The sequence below is a fragment of the Pseudophryne corroboree genome, chromosome 7, assembly GCF_028390025.1.
Source record: "Pseudophryne corroboree isolate aPseCor3 chromosome 7, aPseCor3.hap2, whole genome shotgun sequence".
Lineage (NCBI taxonomy): Eukaryota > Metazoa > Chordata > Amphibia > Anura > Myobatrachidae > Pseudophryne > Pseudophryne corroboree.
Genome location: NC_086450.1, coordinates 13,712,061 through 13,736,797, shown reverse-complemented (window position 1 = coordinate 13,736,797; position 24,737 = coordinate 13,712,061). Strand labels below are relative to the sequence as shown.

At 46.3% G+C, this 24,737-nt stretch overlaps 1 protein-coding gene across 1 annotated transcript in view; it reads right to left on the bottom strand.

Moving 5' to 3' along the window:
• The window catches only part of TRPM2 (transient receptor potential cation channel subfamily M member 2), a 177,652-nt gene that overhangs the window by 85,737 nt on the left and 67,178 nt on the right, over positions 1 to 24,737 (bottom strand). The window contains 2 exon segments of the mRNA XM_063932704.1: positions 16,729 to 16,845; positions 18,690 to 18,835. Coding sequence (XP_063788774.1) covers positions 16,729 to 16,845; positions 18,690 to 18,835 — 263 coding nt within the window.

Genomic DNA, 24,737 nt, shown 5'->3' with positions numbered 1-24,737 from the left:
TCTTCCCGCCTTGCTCGGTTAACCCGAGCGCGCCCGAACGTCATCATGACGCTGTCGGATTCTCGCGAGACTCGGATTCTATATAAGGAGCCGCGCGTCGCCGCCATTTTCACACGTGCATTGAGATTGATAGGGAGAGGACGTGGCTGGCGTCCTCTCCATTAGAATAGATTAGAAGAGAGAGAGAGAGAGAGAGATTGTGCAGACAGAGTTTACCACAGTGACCAGTGCAGTTGTTGTTAAGTTAACTTTTATTTAATATATCCGTTCTCTGCTATATCCGTTCTCTGCCTGAAAAAAACGATACACAGCAGTCACACAGTGTGACTCAGTCTGTGTGCACTCAGCTCAGCCCAGTGTGCTGCACATCAATGTATAAAAGCTTATAATAATTGTGGGGGAGACTGGGGAGCACTGCAGGTTGTTATAGCAGGAGCCAGGAGTACATAATATTATATTAATTTAAAATTAAACAGTGCACACTTTTGCTGCAGGAGTGCCACTGCCAGTGTGACTAGTGGTGACCAGTGCCTGACCACCAGTATAGTAGTATATTGTTGTATACTATCTCTTTATCAACCAGTCTATATTAGCAGCAGACACAGTACAGTGCGGTAGTTCACGGCTGTGGCTACCTCTGTGTCGGCAGTCGGCACTCGGCAGGCAGTCCGTCCATCCATAATTGTATAATTATATACCACCTAACCGTGGTATTTTTTTTTCTTTCTTTATACCGTCGTCATAGTCATACTAGTTGTTACGAGTATACTACTATCTCTTTATCAACCAGTGTACAGTGCGGTAGTTCACGGCTGTGGCTACCTCTGTGTCGGCAGTCGGCAGGCAGTCCGTCCATCCATAATTGTATTATTATAATATATACCACCTAACCGTGGTTTTTTTTTCATTCTTTATACCGTCATAGTGTCATACTAGTTGTTACGAGTATACTACTATCTCTTTATCAACCAGTGTACAGTGCGGTAGTTCACGGCTGTGGCTACCTCTGTGTCGGCAGTCGGCAGGCAGTCCGTCCATCCATAATTGTATTATAATATATACCACCTAACCGTGGTTTTTTTTTCATTCTTTATACCGTCATAGTGTCATACTAGTTGTTACGAGTATACTACTATCTCTTTATCAACCAGTGTACAGTGCGGTAGTTCACGGCTGTGGCTACCTCTGTGTCGGCAGTCGGCAGGCAGTCCGTCCATCCATAATTGTATTATAATATATACCACCTAACCGTGGTTTTTTTTTCATTCTTTATACCGTCATAGTCAGTCATACTAGTTGTTACGAGTATACTACTATCTCTTTATCAACCAGTGTACAGTGCGGTAGTTCACGGCTGTGGCTACCTCTGTGTCGGCACTCGGCAGGCAGTCCGTCCATCCATAATTGTATTATAATATATACCACCTAACCGTGGTTTTTTTTTCATTCTTTATACCGTCATAGTGTCATACTAGTTGTTACGAGTATACTACTATCTCTTTATCAACCAGTGTACAGTGCGGTAGTTCACGGCTGTGGCTACCTCTGTGTCGGCAGTCGGCAGGCAGTCCGTCCATCCATAATTGTATTATAATATATACCACCTAACCGTGGTTTTTTTTTCATTCTTTATACCGTCATAGTGTCATACTAGTTGTTACGAGTATACTACTATCTCTTTATCAACCAGTGTACAGTGCGGTAGTTCACGGCTGTGGCTACCTCTGTGTCGGCAGTCGGCAGGCAGTCCGTCCATCCATAATTGTATTATAATATATACCACCTAACCGTGGTTTTTTTTTCATTCTTTATACCGTCATAGTCAGTCATACTAGTTGTTACGAGTATACTACTATCTCTTTATCAACCAGTGTACAGTGCGGTAGTTCACGGCTGTGGCTACCTCTGTGTCGGAACTCGGCAGGCAGTCCGTCCATCCATAATTGTATTACAATATATACCACCTAACCGTGGTTTTTTTTTCATTCTTTATACCGTCATAGTCAGTCATACTAGTTGTTACGAGTATACTACTATCTCTTTATCAACCAGTGTACAGTGCGGTAGTTCACGGCTGTGGCTACCTCTGTGTCGGCAGTCGGCAGGCAGTCCGTCCATCCATAATTGTATTATAATATATACCACCTAACCGTGGTTTTTTTTTCATTCTTTATACCGTCATAGTCAGTCATACTAGTTGTTACGAGTATACTACTATCTCTTTATCAACCAGTGTACAGTGCGGTAGTTCACGGCTGTGGCTACCTCTGTGTCGGCACTCGGCAGGCAGTCCGTCCATCCATAATTGTATTATAATATATACCACCTAACCGTGGTTTTTTTTTCATTCTTTATACCGTCATAGTGTCATACTAGTTGTTACGAGTATACTACTATCTCTTTATCAACCAGTGTACAGTGCGGTAGTTCACGGCTGTGGCTACCTCTGTGTCGGCAGTCGGCAGGCAGTCCGTCCATCCATAATTGTATTATAATATATACCACCTAACCGTGGTTTTTTTTTCATTCTTTATACCGTCATAGTCAGTCATACTAGTTGTTACGAGTATACTACTATCTCTTTATCAACCAGTGTACAGTGCGGTAGTTCACGGCTGTGGCTACCTCTGTGTCGGAACTCGGCAGGCAGTCCGTCCATCCATAATTGTATTACAATATATACCACCTAACCGTGGTTTTTTTTTCATTCTTTATACCGTCATAGTCAGTCATACTAGTTGTTACGAGTATACTACTATCTCTTTATCAACCAGTGTACAGTGCGGTAGTTCACGGCTGTGGCTACCTCTGTGTCGGAACTCGGCAGGCAGTCCGTCCATCCATAATTGTATTACAATATATACCACCTAACCGTGGTTTTTTTTTCATTCTTTATACCGTCATAGTCAGTCATACTAGTTGTTACGAGTATACTACTATCTCTTTATCAACCAGTGTACAGTGCGGTAGTTCACGGCTGTGGCTACCTCTGTGTCGGAACTCGGCAGGCAGTCCGTCCATCCATAATTGTATTATTATAATATATACCACCTAACCGTGGTTTTTTTTTCATTCTTTATACCGTCATAGTCAGTCATACTAGTTGTTACGAGTATACTACTATCTCTTTATCAACCAGTGTACAGTGCGGTAGTTCACGGCTGTGGCTACCTCTGTGTCGGAACTCGGCAGGCAGTCCGTCCATCCATAATTGTATTATTATAATATATACCACCTAACCGTGGTTTTTTTTTCATTCTTTATACCGTCATAGTGTCATACTAGTTGTTACGAGTATACTACTATCTCTTTATCAACCAGTGTACAGTGCGGTAGTTCACGGCTGTGGCTACCTCTGTGTCGGCAGTCGGCAGGCTGTCCGTCCATCCATAATTGTATTATAATATATACCACCTAACCGTGGTTTTTTTTTCATTCTTTATACCGTCATAGTCAGTCATACTAGTTGTTACGAGTATACTACTATCTCTTTATCAACCAGTGTACAGTGCGGTAGTTCACGGCTGTGGCTACCTCTGTGTCGGAACTCGGCAGGCAGTCCGTCCATCCATAATTGTATTACAATATATACCACCTAACCGTGGTTTTTTTTTCATTCTTTATACCGTCATAGTCAGTCATACTAGTTGTTACGAGTATACTACTATCTCTTTATCAACCAGTGTACAGTGCGGTAGTTCACGGCTGTGGCTACCTTTGTGTCGGCACTCGGCAGGCAGTCCGTCCATCCATAATTGTATTACAATATATACCACCTAACCGTGGTTTTTTTATACCACCTAACCGTGGCAGTCCGTCCATAATTGTATACTAGTATCCAATCCATCCATCTCCATTGTTTACCTGAGGTGCCTTTTAGTTCTGCCTATAAAATATGGAGAACAAAAAAGTTGAGGTTCCAAAATTAGGGAAAGATCAAGATCCACTTCCACCTCGTGCTGAAGCTGCTGCCACTAGTCATGGCCGAGACGATGAAATGCCAGCAACGTCGTCTGCCAAGGCCGATGCCCAATGTCATAGTACAGAGCATGTCAAATCCAAAACACCAAATATCAGAAAAAAAAGGACTCCAAAACCTAAAATAAAATTGTCGGAGGAGAAGCGTAAACTTGCCAATATGCCATTTACCACACGGAGTGGCAAGGAACGGCTGAGGCCCTGGCCTATGTTCATGGCTAGTGGTTCAGCTTCACATGAGGATGGAAGCACTCAGCCTCTCGCTAGAAAACTGAAAAGACTCAAGCTGGCAAAAGCACCGCAAAGAACTGTGCGTTCTTTGAAATCCCAAATCCACAAGGAGAGTCCAATTGTGTCGGTTGCGATGCCTGACCTTCCCAACACTGGACGTGAAGAGCATGCGCCTTCCACTATTTGCATGCCCCCTGCAAGTGCTGGAAGGAGCACCCGCAGTCCAGTTCCTGATAGTCAGATTGAAGATGTCAGTGTTGAAGTACACCAGGATGAGGAGGATATGGGTGTTGCTGGCGCTGGGGAGGAAATTGACCAGAAGGATTCTGATGGTGAGGTGGTTTGTTTAAGTCAGGCACCCGGGGAGACACCTGTTGTCCGTGGGAGGAATATGGCCGTTGACATGCCTGGTGAAAATACCAAAAAAATCAGCTCTTCGGTGTGGAGGTATTTCACCAGAAATGCGGACAACAGGTGTCAAGCCGTGTGTTCCCTTTGTCAAGCTGTAATAAGTAGGGGTAAGGACGTTAACCACCTCGGAACATCCTCCCTTATACGTCACCTGCAGCGCATTCATAATAAGTCAGTGACAAGTTCAAAAACTTTGGGTGACAGCGGAAGCAGTCCACTGACCAGTAAATCCCTTCCTCTTGTAACCAAGCTCACGCAAACCACCCCACCAACTCCCTCAGTGTCAATTTCCTCCTTCCCCAGGAATGCCAATAGTCCTGCAGGCCATGTCACTGGCAAGTCTGACGAGTCCTCTCCTGCCTGGGATTCCTCCGATGCATCCTTGCGTGTAACGCCTACTGCTGCTGGCGCTGCTGTTGTTGCCGCTGGGAGTCGATGGTCATCCCAGAGGGGAAGTCGTAAGCCCACTTGTACTACTTCCAGTAAGCAATTGACTGTTCAACAGTCCTTTGCGAGGAAGATGAAATATCACAGCAGTCATCCTACTGCAAAGCGGATAACTGAGTCCTTGACAACTATGTTGGTGTTAGACGTGCGTCCGGTATCCGCCGTTAGTTCACAGGGAACTAGACAATTTATTGAGGCAGTGTGCCCCCGTTACCAAATACCATCTAGGTTCCACTTCTCTAGGCAGGCGATACCGAGAATGTACACGGACGTCAGAAAAAGACTCACCAGTGTCCTAAAAAATGCAGTTGTACCCAATGTCCACTTAACCACGGACATGTGGACAAGTGGAGCAGGGCAGGGTCAGGACTATATGACTGTGACAGCCCACTGGGTAGATGTATGGACTCCCGCCGCAAGAACAGCAGCGGCGGCACCAGTAGCAGCATCTCGCAAACGCCAACTCTTTCCTAGGCAGGCTACGCTTTGTATCACCGCTTTCCAGAATACGCACACAGCTGAAAACCTCTTACGGCAACTGAGGAAGATCATCGCGGAATGGCTTACCCCAATTGGACTCTCCTGTGGATTTGTGGCATCGGACAACGCCAGCAATATTGTGTGTGCATTAAATATGGGCAAATTCCAGCACGTCCCATGTTTTGCACATACCTTGAATTTGGTGGTGCAGAATTTTTTTAAAAACGACAGGGGCGTGCAAGAGATGCTGTCGGTGGCCAGAAAAATTGCGGGACACTTTCGGCGTACAGGCACCACGTACAGAAGACTGGAGCACCACCAAAAACTACTGAACCTGCCCTGCCATCATCTGAAGCAAGAAGTGGTAACGAGGTGGAATTCAACCCTCTATATGCTTCAGAGGTTGGAGGAGCAGCAAAAGGCCATTCAAGCCTATACAATTGAGCACGATATAGGAGATGGAATGCACCTGTCTCAAGTGCAGTGGAGAATGATTTCAACGTTGTGCAAGGTTCTGATGCCCTTTGAACTTGCCACATGTGAAGTCAGTTCAGACACTGCCAGCCTGAGTCAGGTCATTCCCCTCATCAGGCTTTTGCAGAAGAAGCTGGAGGCATTGAAGAAGGAGCTAACACGGAGCGATTCCGCTAGGCATGTGGGACTTGTGGATGCAGCCCTTAATTCGCTTAACAAGGATTCACGGGTGGTCAATCTGTTGAAATCAGAGCACTACATTTTGGCCACCGTGCTCGATCCTAGATTTAAAGCCTACCTTGGATCTCTCTTTCCGGCAGACACAGGTCTGCTGGGGTTGAAAGACCTGCTGGTGACAAAATTGTCAAGTCAAGCGGAACGCGACCTGTCAACATCTCCTCCTTCACATTCTCCCGCAACTGGGGGTGCGAGGAAAAGGCTCAGAATTCCGAGCCCACCCGCTGGCGGTGATGCAGGGCAGTCTGGAGCGACTGCTGATGCTGACATCTGGTCCGGACTGAAGGACCTGACAACGATTACGGACATGTCGTCTACTGTCACTGCATATGATTCTCTCAACATTGATAGAATGGTGGAGGATTATATGAGTGACCGCATCCAAGTAGGCACGTCACACAGTCCGTACTTATACTGGCAGGAAAAAGAGGCAATTTGGAGGCCCTTGCACAAACTGGCTTTATTCTACCTAAGTTGCCCTCCCACAAGTGTGTACTCCGAAAGAGTGTTTAGTGCCGCCGCTCACCTTGTCAGCAATCGGCGTACGAGGTTACATCCAGAAAATGTGGAGAAGATGATGTTCATTAAAATGAATTATAATCAATTCCTCCGCGGAGACATTGACCAGCAGCAATTGCCTCCACAAAGTACACAGGGAGCTGAGATGGTGGATTCCAGTGGGGACGAATTGATAATCTGTGAGGAGGGGGATGTACACGGTGATATATCGGATGGTGAAGATGAGGTGGACATCTTGCCTCTGTAGAGCCAGTTTGTGCAAGGAGAGATTAATTGCTTCTTTTTTGGGGGGGGTCCAAACCAACCCGTCATATCAGTCACAGTCGTGTGGCAGACCCTGTCACTGAAATGATGGGTTGGTTAAAGTGTGCATGTCCTGTTTTGTTTATACAACATAAGGGTGGGTGGGAGGGCCCAAGGATAATTCCATCTTGCACCTCTTTTTTCTTTTCTTTTTCTTTGCATCATGTGCTGATTGGGGAGGGTTTTTTGGAAGGGACATCCTGCGTGACACTGCAGTGCCACTCCTAGATGGGCCCGGTGTTTGTGTCGGCCACTAGGGTCGCTAATCTTACTCACACAGCTACCTCATTGCGCCTCTTTTTTTCTTTGCGTCATGTGCTGTTTGGGGAGGGTTTTTTGGAAGGGACATCCTGCGTGACACTGCAGTGCCACTCCTAGATGGGCCCGGTGTTTGTGTCGGCCACTAGGGTCGCTAATCTTACTCACACAGTCAGCTACCTCATTGCGCCTCTTTTTTTCTTTGCGTCATGTGCTGTTTGGGGAGGGTTTTTTGGAAGGGCCATCCTGCGTGACACTGCAGTGCCACTCCTAGATGGGCCCGGTGTTTGTGTCGGCCACTAGGGTCGCTAATCTTACTCACACAGCTACCTCATTGCGCCTCTTTTTTTCTTTGCGTCATGTGCTGTTTGGGGAGGGTTTTTTGGAAGGGCCATCCTGCGTGACACTGCAGTGCCACTCCTAGATGGGCCCGGTGTTTGTGTCGGCCACTAGGGTCGCTAATCTTACTCACACAGCTACCTCATTGCGCCTCTTTTTTTCTTTGCGTCATGTGCTGTTTGGGGAGGGTTTTTTGGAAGGGACATCCTGCGTGACACTGCAGTGCCACTCCTAGATGGGCCCGGTGTTTGTGTCGGCCACTAGGGTCGCTTATCTTACTCACACAGCGACCTCGGTGCAAATTTTAGGACTAAAAATAATATTGTGAGGTGTGAGGTATTCAGAATAGACTGAAAATGAGTGTAAATTATGGTTTTTGAGGTTAATAATACTTTGGGATCAAAATGACCCCCAAATTCTATGATTTAAGCTGTTTTTTAGTGTTTTTGGAAAAAAACACCCGAATCCAAAACACACCCGAATCCGACAAAAATAATTCGGTGAGGTTTTGCCAAAACGCGTTCGAACCCAAAACACGGCCGCGGAACCGAACCCAAAACCAAAACACAAAACCCGAAAAATTTCAGGCGCTCATCTCTAATTTTCCGTCCATCGGAGAATCCTTGTGGCTTCTGCCATCGCCATCCTGCTTCTTGTGCCGCCCTGTCGGTTTACATGGGCGACTGCCGTGATGTTGTCTAATTGGATCAGTACCGGCTGGTTTTGAAGCAGAGGCCTTGCCAGACTTAGGGCATTGTAAATGGCCCTCAGTTCCAGAATATTTATGTGTAGGGACGACTCCTGACTTGACCAAAGTCCTTGGAAATTTCTTCCCTGTGTGACTGCCCCCCAGCCTCGAAGGCTGGCATCCGTGGTTACCAGGACCCAGTCCTGTATGCCGAATCTGCGGCCCTCTTGAAGATGAGCACTCTGCAGCCACCACAGTAGAGATACCCTGGTCCTTGGAGACAGGGTTATCAGCCGATGCATCTGAAGATGCGATCCCGACCACTTGTCCAAGAGGTCCCACTGAAAGGTTCTTGCATGGAACTTGCCGAATGGAATTTTGCTTCATAAGAAGCTACCATTTTTCCCAGGACTCGTGTCCAGTGATGCACCGATACCCGTTTTGGTTTCATGAGGTCTCTGACTAGAGATGACAGCTCCTTGGCTTTCTCCTGCGGGAGAAACACTTTTTTTCTGTTCTGTGTCCAGAACCATCCCCAGGAACAGTAGGCGTGTGGTAGGAACCAGCTGTGACTTTGGAATGTATAGAATCCATCCGTGCTGTTGTAGCACTTCCCGAGATAGTGCTACTCCGACCAACAACTGCTCCTTGGACCTCGCCTTTATAAGGAGATCGTCCAAGTACGGGATAATTAAAACTCCCTTTTTTCGAAGGAGTATCATCATTTCTGCCATTACCTTGGTAAAGACCCTCGGTGCCGTGGACAGTCCAAACGGCAGTGTTTGGAATTGGTAATGGCAATCCTGTACCACAAATCTGAGGTACTCCTGGTGAGGATGGTAAATGGGGACATGTAGGTAAGCATCCTTGATGTCCAGGGATACCATGTAATCCCCCTCCTCCAGGCTTGCAATAACCGCCCTGAGCGATTCCATCTTGAACTTGAATTTTTTTATGTATGTGTTCAAGGATTTCAAATTTAAAATGGGTCTCACCGAACCGTCCGGTTTCGGTACCACAAACAGTGTGGAATAGTAACCCCGTCCTTGTTGAAGTAGGGGCACCTTGACTATCACCTGCTGGGAATACAGCTTGTGAATTGCCTCTAGCACAGCCTCCCTGCCTGAGGGAGTTGTCGGCAAGGCAGATTTGAGGAAACGGCGGGGGGGAGACGCCTTGAATTCCAGCTTGTACCCCTGAGATACTACTTGAAGGATCCAGGGATCCACCTGTAAGCGAGCCCACTGATCGCTGAAATTTTTGAGGCGGCCCCCCACCGTACCTGGCTACGCCTGTGGAGCCCCCGCGTCATGCGGTGGACTCAGAGGAAGCGGGGGAAGAATTTTGATTCTGGGAACTGGCTGACTGGTGCAGCTTTTTCCCTCTTCCCTCATCTCTGTGCAGAAAGGAAGCGCCTTTGACCCGCTTGCTTTTCTCAAGCCGAAAGGACTGTACCTGATAATACAGTGCTTTCTTAGGCTGTGAGGAAATCTGAGGTAAAAAAATTTCTTCCCAGCTGTTGCTGTGGATACGAGGTCCCAGAGACCAACCCCAAACAATTCCTCACCCTTATAAGGCTCTATGTGCCTTTTAAAGTCAGCATCACCTGTCCAGTGTCGGGTCTCTAATACCCTCCTGACAGAATGGACATTGCATTAATTTTGGATGCCAGCCGGCAAAATATCCCTCTGTGCATCCCTCATATATAAGACGACGTCTTATGTTCGCAAAATAGTATCCCTGTTTGACAGGGTTACAGACCACGCTGCAGCAGCACTATCTGCAGGTCTCAGTCTAGTACCTGAGTGTGTAAATACAGACTTCAGGATAGCCTCCTGCTTTTTATCAGCAGGTACCTTCAAAGTGGCCGTATCCTAAGACGGCAGTGCCACCTTTTTTTACAAACGTGTGAGCGCCTTATCCACCCTAGGGGATATCTCCCAGCGTAACTTATCCTCTGGCGGGAAAGGGTACGCCATCAGTAACTTTTTAGAAATTACCAGTTTCTTATCGGGGGAACCCACGCTTTTTCACATTCATTCACTCATTTGATGGGGGAACAAAACACTGCCTGCTTTTTCTCCCCAAACATAAAACTCTTTTATAGTGGTACTTGGGTTAATGTCAGAAATGTGTAACACATTTTTTATTGCCGGGATCATGTAACGGATGTTCCTAGTGGATTGTGTATATGTCTCAACCTCGTCGACACTGGAGTCAGACTCCGTGTCGACATCTGTGTCTGCCATCTGAGGGAGCGGCCGTTTTTGAGCCCCTGATGGCCTTTGAGACGCCTGGGCAGGCAAGGGCTGAGAAGCCGGCTGTCCCATAGCTGTTACGTCATCCAGCCTTTTATGTAAGGAGTTGACACTGTCGGTTAATACCTTCCACCTATCCATCCACTCTGGTGTCGGCCCAACAGGGGGCGACATCACATTTATCGGCATCTGCTCTGCCATCACATAAGCCTCCTCATCAAACGTGTCGACACAGCCGTACCGACACACCGCACACACACAGGGAATGCTCTGACTGAGGACAGGACCCCACACAGCCCTTTGGGGAGACAGAGAGAGAGTATGCCAGCACACACCAGAGCGCTATATAATTTAGGGATTAACACTATATTGAGTGAATTTTTCTCAATAGCTGCTTGTATATACAATATTGCGCCTAAATTTTGTGGCCCCCCCCCTCTCTTTTTAACCCTTTGAGCCTGCAAACTACAGGGGAGAGCCTGGGGAGCTGTCTTCCAGCTGCACTGTGAAGAGAAAATGGCGCCAGTGTGCTGAGGGAGATAGCTCCGCCCCTTTTTCGCTGACTTTTCTCCCGCTTTTTTATGGATTCTGGCAGGGGTATTTATCACGTATATAGCCTCTGGGGCTATATATTGTGATATATTTGCCAGCCAAGGTGTTTTTATTGCTGCTCAGGGCGCCCCCCCCCCCAGCGCCCTGCACCCTCAGTGACCGGAGTGTGAAGTGTGCATGAGGAGCAATGGCGCACAGCTGCAGTGCTGTGCGCTACCTTGGTGAAGACTGATGTCTTCTGCCGCCGATTTTCCGGACCTCTTCTTGCTTCTGGCTCTGTAAGGGGGACGGCGGCGCGGCTCCGGGAACGAACACCAAGGCCAGTTCCATGCGGTCGATCCCTCTGGAGCTAATGGTGTCCAGTAGCCTAAGAAGCCCAAGCTAGCTGCAAGCAGGTAGGTTCGCTTCTTCTCCCCTTAGTCCCTCGATGCAGTGAGCCTGTTGCCAGCAGGTCTCACTGTAAAATAAAAAACCTAAAATAAACTTTCTTTCTAGGAGCTCAGGAGAGCCCCTAGTGTGCATCCAGCTCGGCCGGGCACAGAAATCTAACTGAGGTCTGGAGGAGGGGCATAGAGGGAGGAGCCAGTGCACACCAGATAGTACCTAATCTTTCTTTTAGAGTGCCCAGTCTCCTGCAGAGCCCGTCTATTCCCCATGGTCCTTACGGAGTTCCCAGCATCCACTAGGACGTCAGAGAAATAAAGGGAACACTAAAATAACACAACCTAGAGCTGAATGAATGAAATATTCTTATTAAATACTTTGTTCTTTACATAGTTGAATGTGCTGACAACAAAATCACACAAAAATCATCAATGGAAATCAAATTTATTAACCCATGGAGGTCTGGATTTGGAGTCACACTCAAAATTAAAGTGGAAAAACACACTACAGGCCGATCCAACTTTGATGTAATGTCCTTAAAACAAGTCAAAATGAGGCTCAGTAGTGTGTGTGTGGCCTCCACGTGCCTGTATGACCTCCCTACAATGCCTGGGCATGCTCCCGATGAGGTGGCAGATGATCTCCTGAGGGATCTCCTCCCAGGCCTGGACTAAAGCATCCGCCAACTCCTGGACAGTCTGTGGTGCAATGGTAGATGGAGCGAGACATGATGTCCCAGATGTGCTCAATTGGATTCAGGTCTGGGGAACGGGCGGGCCAGTCCATAGCATCAATGCCTTCGTCTTGCAGGAACTGCTGACACACTCCAGCCACATGAGGTCTAGCATTGTCTTGCATTAGGAGGAACCCAGGGCCAACCGCACCAGCATATGGTCTCACAAGGGGTCTGAGGATCTCATCTCGGTACCTAATGGTAGTCAGGCTACCTCTGGCGAGCACATGGAGGGCTGTGCAGCCGCCCAAAGAAATGCCACCCCACACCATTACTGACCCACTGCCAAACCGGTCATACTGGAGGATGTTGCAGGCAGCAGAACGTTCTCCTTGGCGTCTCCAGACTCTGTCATGTCTGTCACATGTGCTCAGTGAGAACCTGCTTTCATCTGTGAAGAGCACAGGGCGCCAGTGGCGAATTTGCCAATCTTGGTGTTCTCTGGCAAATGCCAAACGTCCTGCACGGTGTTGGGCTGTAAGCACAACCCCCACCTGTGGACGTCGGGCCCTCATACCATCCTCATGGAGTCTGTTTCTGATCGTTTGAGTAGACACATGCACATTTGTGGCTTGCTGGAGGTCATTTTGCAGGGCTCTGGCAGTGCTCCTCCTGTTCCTCCTTGCACAAAGGCGGAGGTAGCGGTGCTGCTGCTGGGTTGTTGCCCTCCTACGGCCTCCTCCACATCTCCTGATGTACTGGCCTGTCTCCTGGTAGCACCTCCATACTCTGGACACTACGCTGACAGACACAGCAAACCTTCTTGCCACAGCTCGCATTGATGTGCCATCCTGGATGAGCTGCACTACCTGAGCCACTTGTGTGAGTTGTAGACTCCGTCTCATGCTACCACTAGAGTGAAAGCACCGCCAGCTTTCAAAAGTGACCAAAACATCAGCCAGAAAGCATAGGAGCTGAGAAGTGGTCTGTGGTCACCACCTGCAGAACAACTCCTTTATTGGGGGTGCCTTGCTAATTGCCTATAATTTCCACATGTTGTCTATTCCATTTACACAACAGCATGTGAAATTGATTGTCAATCAGTGTTGCTTCCTAAGTGGACAGTTTGATTTCACAGAAGTGTGATTGACTTGGAGTTACATTGTGTTGTTCAAGTGTTCCCTTTATTTTTTTGAGCAGTGTATATACTGGCTGTAAAGTACGTTGGTGGAATTATGTCCAAAATATTCAGATTTGTGGAACTGAACAGATACAGTAGGTGCGCTCCTAGCAGAATATGATGTAGGCGCTCTTTTGCGTCCTACATTAACATTACACGCAAAAACTTTTTTTTTTCTGGATAATGTTTTTGGAAGGAATTTCATGTTTATTGGGGGATGTCAAAGCTCTTACAAAATATTGCTTGTCCTAGTAAGTCAGTGATTCCCAAACTGGGTGCTGTGGCACCGTGGGGTGCCTCAGGGCACTTGCAGGGGTGCCCTGGGTTGGTGGTCCAGGAACAATCCAAATTATTTGCGGTCAATGTATTAGGCAAAACCAGTGCTTGTGGTTTCCCATCATAGGCATTTCTGTAATGGGTGTAAGGTGCACACGGGCCCCTGGGTTCAGGGGAGCCCATACAGCACATCCTGCACTCATATATTATATTTACTCCTCCAGAGTCCGGCCACGGCATCATTGCACTGCAGACACAAATCACTTGGAAAATGGAGTTTTTATGGCTCTCATAGGCAAACGCAGGGGGGGGTTTCCGGTTGCCTGGAAACTCCCCTCCTCTTGGCAAGTGGGTCAAATTACGACAATTGCAATGGTATATAATACAATTACTAGAGCTGCCACCACATCATGCAGTTTAAGCTGCTGTACATGTCCTGGGGTAGAAGCTTCTTCTGCTTCTGAGACCTCAATCAGTGCACTGGACCAGAAAGTAGCTACCAGGAAGAAGAGACAGGAGCCTTACCATGAGGTGGGAGAATGTGTGTTTAGAAAGTGCAGTACTGGTTCTATTATGTTTGTTTATTTATTTATTTATTGTGGTATGTTTAACCTTTTCCTGACCACTTACATTATCTTATTTATATTAAATATGTTTGACACAGCCTATACTATAGACCATTTATAGTGTTAAGTATTAACTGTATTCCATGTTCCGCAGTGGCAGATTGTGGATTGCATTTGGAAACCCCCCTCTAGAAATCCTGCCTTTGCCACTGGCTCTGAGGACACATTTTTGTATGGTTACATCATGCCTATGTACAGTAAGTACTTACCTTGCCATCACTCTGTTTTTCCTGGTTTCCACAGGCGTATCTTCCACAGCACCCATCTCTGCATTGTGGTCTTTCCTCATTACTTGGTTTTGGACAACTTCCTCATCTTTCCTGAGGTAAAAAGAGAGTTTTCTTGGGTAAGTGTTTAGTTCAGGTTTTCTTTTAAGTGAAATAAATAATAATAATAATACAAATTGGAGCATTTTATATTTAACAATTGAAAAATCACCTCTATTGGGTTGGTTATTTTAGAATATACACAAAAAAACTTTTTTTGGCACTAACACTGGTAGCGCTCACACACTGAGTCACACCCTGAGGAAGACTTAATAGTAGAAACGCATTGGTGGAGAGCGCTGTAGAATTTGGACCCTGGAGGTGATAAAGCGCTCACTATCTTGGTGGGATCATTCCAGACATTTATACCTTAGGAGTCTCATCTATGCACAGTTGTTTAATGTTTAAGTATACCCTGTATTGGGATTTATGTGAAATAAATGTGAAGTTGTAAAAGACACAAGTCCTGACATAGACGTCCCTTATTCCTTGTGTATAAATCTCATTGTGAGCACGAGGATTGCAAGGGAGAATTGGGAACCAAACAATAGATCTTTGATCCAAAGAAAGATACCTTTATGTGCGGGTCACAGTATTTATTGCCGTAAGTCGGGTACGCCCATTGGATAATACTTTTGCGGTGCACCGTGGGCTGGCCCTATAGCAAGCTAAAAAATTCACTGTCCAGAAGTGGTGTCGCAGAAGGAAGTATAATGATACCTTTATAAGAGTAATCTACTCCACTATGGTGTGAGTACGGTACGCTTTTACTATTTATACACTCTATTTATGTTTCTTCTTCTTTTATATTTCCGAGGAATTCAACACCAGGGATACTGATCGGAGAAAGCTCTCTGCCATTGACCCCATTTATTTAAGCAAGCGTTGAACTGAAAGACTAACTTCTGTTACAGGTTGAGTTTCCCTTATCCAAAATGCTTGGGACCAGAGGTATTTTGGATATCGGATTTTTCCGTACTTTGGAATAATTGCATACCATAATGAGATATCATGGTGATGGGACCTAAATCTAAGCACAGAATGCATTTATGTTACATATACACCTTATACACACAGCCTGAAGGTCATTTTAACCAATATTTTTTATAACTTTGTGCATTAAACAAAGTGTGTCTACATTCACACAATTCATTTATGTTTCATATACTCCTTATACACACAGCCTGAAGGTCATTTAATACAATATTTTTAATAACTTTGTGTATTAAACAAAGTTTGTGTACATTGAGCCATCAAAAAACAAAGGTTTCACTATCTCACTCTCACTCAAAATAGTCCGTATTTCGGAATATTCCGTATTTCGGAATATTTGGATATGGGATACTCAACCTGTAATATATTTGGTGGTATTTACTATACACATCTTGTTGGTCTCTTGTTGGTGGGCGCTACCAGTGTTAGTGCCCAAAAAGTTTTGTTTGTGTATATCGTTGAAGTGGTGTGTGGTGACACACTGAGTGCCCTTCCACAGGCTGCTGCTCCTGGAGTGCACACGGGATCACCTAAAAAATTGTATTGTTTTGGTTATTTTAGAATGAAAGGTTCTGGAAACGTATTGCAACCCTGGCCAGGTGGAACTAGTTCCAGGCCTCCACATAAAAACAGGCCCATCACCATGACAGCATAATAATCACCAGCCATGCAATTTTTATACTCTGACATATTAGGGGAGACACTAGGACTGAACACACCCAGATATTACTGGCCACACCCTCACAGCACTGGCCACACCTCCTCTGCTTCTTCTAGACCACGGCTGGCCAAACCAGTCCTCGAGATCTACCAACAGTTCACATTTTCCAGGCCACCTAGCTGGTGCACAGGTGTAGTCGTTACTAATTAAGATGTGCTACATTCATTCCTAACTGACAGTTCTAGAGATCTCCAGGAGGCCTGGAAAACATGAACTGTTGGTAGATCTCGAGGACCGGTTTGGCCAGCTCTGTTCTAGACCCTTGCACCTTTCTTGGGTTTGGCCTCTTTGAGAGCTGCAGCTATTGTCGCATGTTTTCATTGGGAGGTAGGTCTGTCTTTCCGTTGTCTATATATTATGAGACAGTTTTGGCCTGTGCGCTCATCACAATCTACGTAAATGTAAATTATATATGTACATGCTTTGCTGGCTACCTACCTGAACGCTAACAGACGAGTATAAAGAAGAGGACAGAAGAGCATACAAAGTATCACCCTCCATAACTCATTGTCCACGCTCAACTCTCCAAACCAGACTTTTGTAAGGAACGCCTGTGAACAGATAAATCTGGGCTGTATTGGTCTGACATTATTATAATTATTGCCGTTATCATCAATATTACATGCTATTTATTACATTTTATGTAGCATTGCACAATTAAAGTAAGCGCTGAAGAGACATTACATACAGTAGTACTGGAACAAATCTGAAAGGGAGGGTTCCTGACGTCAATTCCGGTCCTGGACAGGCTGAAGTGATCGCAGGGGGTGAGTAAGTTCAGGGCTGCGCAGAGACTGCACAAGATCAGTTTGTACAGCTCTGCTACACATGCGTTCCACACTTGCCACGCAAAAATACACTCCCCTATGGGCGGCGACTATGCGAACGCAGGACTGCAAAAAAAACCTAGCGAGCGAACAGGTCTGAATTTGCCCCATTGTCAAAAACGATGTCACTACTTCTTCCCCAAAATGCATTAGAAGGAGTCTGGAGAAATCAGAGATTTCTCTAACGGTATTTTTGTCTTCGCCTGATAATGCCGCCGTCAGCTCTGGCGGTGAAGCGTGTTTGGCCAACCCAAGCTTTTTGTTGCTTGTCTAACTACACAGAGGGCGATATTCAATTGTTATACTGTGCCTGATCTCCCGTTTAAAGTGATGGAAGATCGCTAAGCGATATTCAATTGATCTTTTTTTCACGGCTATAGAAGTCGGATTTAGCTACTTAAATCTAATGAGTGCAACGTGAAAACTCCCGTTTGGGCGCCTATAAAGGGTCACTTTTCTTCCATTTCAGCTTGCCATCCTCGGGGAGTGCGAGCTGAAATGCCGACGCCGGCAGCCATCGCACCCAAACGGAGCAACAATTGAATTGTTCCGTTGGGCACCACCTAGTGGCTGCCGGCACAATAACAATTGAATATCGACAGGTACAAAGGGTCGACATGACAATGTTTGACACACAAATGGTCAACATGTTTTTTACGTGTTTTTGGCTCAAATTTTATATGTAACCATCATCAGTAAAAATGGCAACCGTCGCGGGATCGCTTCACTGGTCACATGTCGACTTTTTGAACCTGCCAACCTTAAGCACTGTCAAATTTTCACCTGTTGACCTTCTTTTGTACCTGTCAATCTAATGCATGTTGACTATGGGGGTCATTCTGAGTTGATCGCTCATTAGCTACTTTTAGCAGCTGTGCAAACGCATAGTCGCCGCCCACGGGTGAGTGTATTTTCGCTTTGCAGTAGTGCGAACGCCTGTGCAGCCGCGCGGCAGCAAACACATTTTGAGCAGAACAAGACCAGCCCTGAAGTTACTTATTCTGTGCGATGATTGCTGCGACGAAGGTCCCGGAATTGACGTCAGACACCCGACCTGCAAACACCTGACCATGCCTGCGTTTTTCCAAACACTCCCAGAAAACGGTCAGTTGACACCCATAAACTCCCACTTCCTGTCAATCTCCTTGCGTTCGCCAGTGCGAATGGAAGCGTCGCTAGAACCTGTGCAAAACCACAATGTTCTTTGTACCCGTACGACGCGCGTGCGCACTGCGGTGCATACGCATGCGTAGATTAGCCCCGTTCTGCCATGATTGCTGCGCTACAAAAATCCGTAGCGAGCGATCAACTCGGAATGACCCCCTATATACGGTGTCGACATATTGACTGTCTATCTAGACACTGTAGATTTATTATCTTTTAAATACATTGCTGTACTAAGACATCCTGCATCGCTGCAACGCGCCGTGATAACGCAGAGATAAGCGACATGATAAGATAATACATCTGAACAATAATACCCCTTCTGTGTGCTGATTAAGGGAATGCACAAGCTCCGTTCTCTCCGCAGGAATACGTCATACAGATCACTAGCATCTACAACACACCTGGACGCCTCCGTGAGATACAAACTTCATATCTTTAGCCTCAAGAGCCAGTTTCAAGCAGGTGGCTTGTCCCCAGGCTTCAGAAACCCGTATGAGAAGCTTCAAAGCTCGTTCTTCATCTTTCCTGTAACTCTCCGTGAAAATACCTGAATTTGCCGGAAACACAAATCTGTCAATCACAGGTGCTCGGAGAATTACTGCACATGCGCCAGCATATAAATAAAAAACATTGACGCAAAGCTGGAGATTACTGAAGTGTAAAATCTAAGTAGGACGTGAGCATAATGCACAGATTAAAATGCTCAAAGTGTGCGTCTCAGTCATTGCAGTCAGACGCACGCTTGTACCTCAGGGGGACGGCTTGTAGCAGTATTTGCAGTAAAATGCAGATGAAAGACCGGGAAAAAGTGCACACACGGACCCTACGTCCAGGGCCACCATTAGGGGGGTGCTGGGGGCACAGCTGTCCCGGGACAAGACTCTCTGACAGAGAGAGGATGGCCTGGGATGCTCATGCAGCCACCTGCCCGCCCTCTGCCATCCCCGCGGTCATCCCAGCTAGAGATGGCTACTGACTCACTGTCTCAACACAGTGGGGTAAATTTACTAAGATTCGTATTTTCCCGTTTGAGGTCAAAGTTCAATCACGAATGACATCGAAAGTGTAAATATGCAACTTTTTGAATTGATTACGACTAATTTACTAAGCTGCCGTATTCTGCATTTTCGGTTTTTCCGATGTCGATGTCATTCGTTTTTTTAGGCAGTGTTTTACGTGAGTGACTTGTAAAACACTGCCGACTTTAATACAATGAATCTCGGCCGGATCTGAGAGATCCGTGCAGGGCTTAATTGTGCACCTTGTAAAAAAAAAAAAAAATGTTTAAACTTAAAAAAAAAATTGCGTAGGGTCCCCCTTCCTAAGCCAAACCAGCCTCGGGCTCTTTGAGCCGGCCCTGGTTGCAAAAATATGAGAAAAAAATTGACAGGGGTTCCCCCATATTTAAGCAACCAGCACCGGGCTCTGCGCCTGGTCCTGGTTCCAAAAATACGGGGGACAAAAAGCGTAGGGGTCCCCCGTATTTTTGAAACCAGCACCGGGCTCCACTAGCTGGACAGATAATGCCACAGCCGGGGGTCACTTTTATACAGTGCCTTGCGGCCGTGGCATCAAATATCCAACTAGTCACCCCTGGCCGGGGTACCCTGGGGGAGTGGGGACCCCTTCAATCAAGGGGTCCCCCCCCCCAGCCACCCAAGGGCCAGGGGTGAAGCCCGAGGCTGTCCCCCACATCCAACAGGCTGCGGATGGGGGGCTGATAGCCTTTGTTGAAAGTAATGAATATTGTTTTTTGTAGCAGTACTACAAGTCCCAGCAAGCCTCCCCCGCAAGCTGGTACTTGGAGAACCACAAGTACCAGCATGCGGCGGAAAACCGGGCACGCTGGTACCTGTAGTACTACTACTAAAAAAATACCCCAATAAAGACATTACACACACACCTTGAAAGTATAACTTTAATGCATACATACACACCACCATATACACATACTTACCTTATGTTCACACGAGGGTCGGTCCTCTTCTCCAGTAGAATCTATGGTGTACCTGTAGAAAAAATCCTACTCACCAAATCCAGTGTAGAAGGCTCCTCGGATAATCCATTTGTAATCCACGTACTTGTAAAAATAAAAAAACGGGACACCCGACCACGAACTGAAAGGGGCCCCATGTTTTCACTAGAGATGAGCGGGTTCGGTTCCTCGGAATCCGAACCCCCCCGAACTTCAGCCTTTTTACACGGGTCCGAGGCAGACTCGGATCTTCCCGCCTTGCTCGGCTAACCCGAGCGCGCCCGAACGTCATCATCCCGCTGTCGGATTCTCGCGAGGCTCGTATTCTATCGCGAGACTCGGATTCTATATAAGGAGCCGCGCGTCGCCGCCATTTTCACACGTGCATTGAGATTGATAGGGAGAGGACGTGGCTGGCGTCCTCTCCGTTTATAGTTACTGTTAGTAGTTAGTTGATCTGATTGCTGCTTAGCTTATTGTGGGGAGGATTGGGGAGAGCTGTTAGGAGGAGTACAGTCAGTGCAGAGTTTTGCTAGTTTTTTTTAATCCGTTCTCTGCCTGGAAAAAACGCTCCATACCATATCTGTGCTCAGCCTCAGTGTGCTGCATGATATATCTATGTATATCTGACTGTGCTGAGTGCTCACTGCTCACACAGCTGAATTGTGGGGGAGACTGGGGTGCAGTTATAGCAGGAGTACAGTGCACACTTTTGCTGCCAGTGTGACTGACCAGTGACCACCAGTATATTGTCTGCCTGAAAAAGTTAAACACTCCTGTGGTGTTTTTTTTTTTTATTCTATAACGCATTCTGCTGACAGTGTCCAGCAGGTCCGTCATTCATTATATTATATAAATATTTACCTGCAGTAGTGTTATATTTTTTTTGTTCATCTCTATCATCTTTATCATCTCTATATTAGCAGACGCAGTACGGTAGTCCACGGCTGTGGCTACCTCTGTGTCGTCAGTGCTCGTCCATAATTGTATACCTACCTGTGGTGGGGTTTTTTTTTCTATCTTCTTCATACTAGTAGTTTAGGAGTCTGCTGACAGTGTCCAGCAGGTCCGTCATTATATTATATATATACCTGCAGTAGTGATATATATATATATATATTTTTTATATCATTATCATCTCTATACTAGCAGACGCAGTACGGTAGTCCACGGCTGTAGCTACCTCTGTGTCGTCAGTGCTCGTCCATAATTGTATACCTACCTGTGGTGGGGTTTTTTTTCTATCTTCTTCATACTAGTAGTTTAGGAGTCTGCTGACAGTGTCCAGCAGGTCCGTCATTATATTATATATATACCTGCAGTAGTGATATATATATATTTTTTATATCATTATCATCTCTATACTAGCAGACGCAGTACGGTAGTCCACGGCTGTAGCTACCTCTGTGTCATCAGTGCTCGTCCATAATTGTATACCTACCTGTGGTGGGGTTTTTTTTTCTATCTTCTTCATACTAGTAGTTTAGGAGTCTGCTGACAGTGTCCAGCAGGTCCGTCATTATATTATATATATACCTGCAGTAGTGATATATATATATTTTTTATATCATTATCATCTCTATACTAGCAGACGCAGTACGGTAGTCCACGGCTGTAGCTACCTCTGTGTCGTCAGTGCTCGTCCATAATTGTATACCTACCTGTGGTGGGGTTTTTTTTTCTATCTTCTTCATACTAGTAGTTTAGGAGTCTGCTGACAGTGTCCAGCAGGTCCGTCATTATATTATATATACCTGCAGTAGTGATATATATATATTTTTTATATCATTATCATCTCTATACTAGCAGACGCAGTACGGTAGTCCACGGCTGTAGCTACCTCTGTGTCGTCAGTGCTCGTCCATAATTGTATACCTACCTGTGGTGGGTTTTTTTTTCTATCTTCTTCATACTAGTAGTTTAGGAGTCTGCTGACAGTGTCCAGCAGGTCCGTCATTATATTATATATATACCTGCAGTAGTGATATATATATATTTTTTATATCATTATCATCTCTATACTAGCAGACGCAGTACGGTAGTCCACGGCTGTAGCTACCTCTGTGTCGTCAGTGCTCGTCCATAATTGTATACCTACCTGTGGTGGGGTTTTTTTTTCTATCTTCTTCATACTAGTAGTTTAGGAGTCTGCTGACAGTGTCCAGCAGGTCCGTCATTATATTATATATATACCTGCAGTAGTGATATATATATATTTTTTATATCATTATCATCTCTATACTAGAGATGAGCGCCTGAAATTTTTCGGGTTTTGTGTTTTGGTTTTGGGTTCGGTTCCGCGGCCGTGTTTTGGGTTCGAACGCGTTTTGGCAAAACCTCACCGAATTTTTTTTGTCGGATTCGGGTGTGTTTTGGATTCGGGTGTTTTTTTCAAAAAACACTAAAAAACAGCTTAAATCATAGAATTTGGGGGTCATTTTGATCCCAAAGTATTATTAACCTCAAAAACCATAATTTACACTCATTTTCAGTCTATTCTGAATACCTCACACCTCACAATATTATTTTTAGTCCTAAAATTTGCACCGAGGTCGCTGTGTAAGATAAGCGACCCTAGTGGCCGACACAAACACCGGGCCCATCTAGGAGTGGCACTGCAGTGTCACGCAGGATGTCCCTTCCAAAAAACCCTCCCCAAACAGCACATGACGCAAAGAAAAAAAGAGGCGCAATGAGGTAGCTGTGTGAGTAAGATTAGCGACCCTAGTGGCCGACACAAACACCGGGCCCATCTAGGAGTGGCACTGCAGTGTCACGCAGGATGTCCCTTCCAAAAAACCCTCCCCAAACAGCACATGACGCAAAGAAAAAAAGAGGTGCAATGAGGTAGCTGTGTGAGTAAGATTAGCGACCCTAGTGGCCGACACAAACACCGGGCCCATCTAGGAGTGGCACTGCAGTGTCACGCAGGATGTCCCTTCCAAAAAACCCTCCCCAAACAGCACATGACGCAAAGAAAAAAAGAGGCGCAAAGAGGTAGCTGTGTGAGTAAGATTAGCGACCCTAGTGGCCGACACAAACACCGGGCCCATCTAGGAGTGGCACTGCAGTGTCACGCAGGATGTCCCTTCCAAAAAACCCTCCCCAAACAGCACATGACGCAAAGAAAAAAAGAGGCGCAATGAGGTAGCTGACTGTGTGAGTAAGATTAGCGACCCTAGTGGCCGACACAAACACCGGGCCCATCTAGGAGTGGCACTGCAGTGTCACGCAGGATGTCCCTTCCAAAAAACCCTCCCCAATCAGCACATGATGCAAAGAAAAAGAAAAGAAAAAAGAGGTGCAAGATGGAATTGTCCTTGGGCCCTCCCACCCACCCTTATGTTGTATAAACAAAACAGGACATGCACACTTTAACCAACCCATCATTTCAGTGACAGGGTCTGCCACACGACTGTGACTGATATGACGGGTTGGTTTGGACCCCCCCCAAAAAAGAAGCAATTAATCTCTCCTTGCACAAACTGGCTCTACAGAGGCAAGATGTCCACCTCATCTTCACCCTCCGATATATCACCGTGTACATCCCCCTCCTCACAGATTATCAATTCGTCCCCACTGGAATCCACCATCTCAGCTCCCTGTGTACTTTGTGGAGGCAATTGCTGCTGGTCAATGTCTCCGCGGAGGAATTGATTATAATTCATTTTAATGAACATCATCTTCTCCACATTTTCTGGATGTAACCTCGTACGCCGATTGCTGACAAGGTGAGCGGCGGCACTAAACACTCTTTCGGAGTACACACTTGTGGGAGGGCAACTTAGGTAGAATAAAGCCAGTTTGTGCAAGGGCCTCCAAATTGCCTCTTTTTCCTGCCAGTATAAGTACGGACTGTGTGACGTGCCTACTTGGATGCGGTCACTCATATAATCCTCCACCATTCTATCAATGTTGAGAGAATCATATGCAGTGACAGTAGACGACATGTCCGTAATCGTTGTCAGGTCCTTCAGTCCGGACCAGATGTCAGCATCAGCAGTCGCTCCAGACTGCCCTGCATCACCGCCAGCGGGTGGGCTCGGAATTCTGAGCCTTTTCCTCGCACCCCCAGTTGCGGGAGAATGTGAAGGAGGAGATGTTGACAGGTCGCGTTCCGCTTGACTTGACAATTTTGTCACCAGCAGGTCTTTCAACCCCAGCAGACTTGTGTCTGCCGGAAAGAGAGATCCAAGGTAGGCTTTAAATCTAGGATCGAGCACGGTGGCCAAAATGTAGTGCTCTGATTTCAACAGATTGACCACCCGTGAATCCTTGTTAAGCGAATTAAGGGCTGCATCCACAAGTCCCACATGCCTAGCGGAATCGCTCCCTTTTAGCTCCTTCTTCAATGCCTCCAGCTTCTTCTGCAAAAGCCTGATGAGGGGAATGACCTGACTCAGGCTGGCAGTGTCTGAACTGACTTCACGTGTGGCAAGTTCAAAGGGCATCAGAACCTTGCACAACGTTGAAA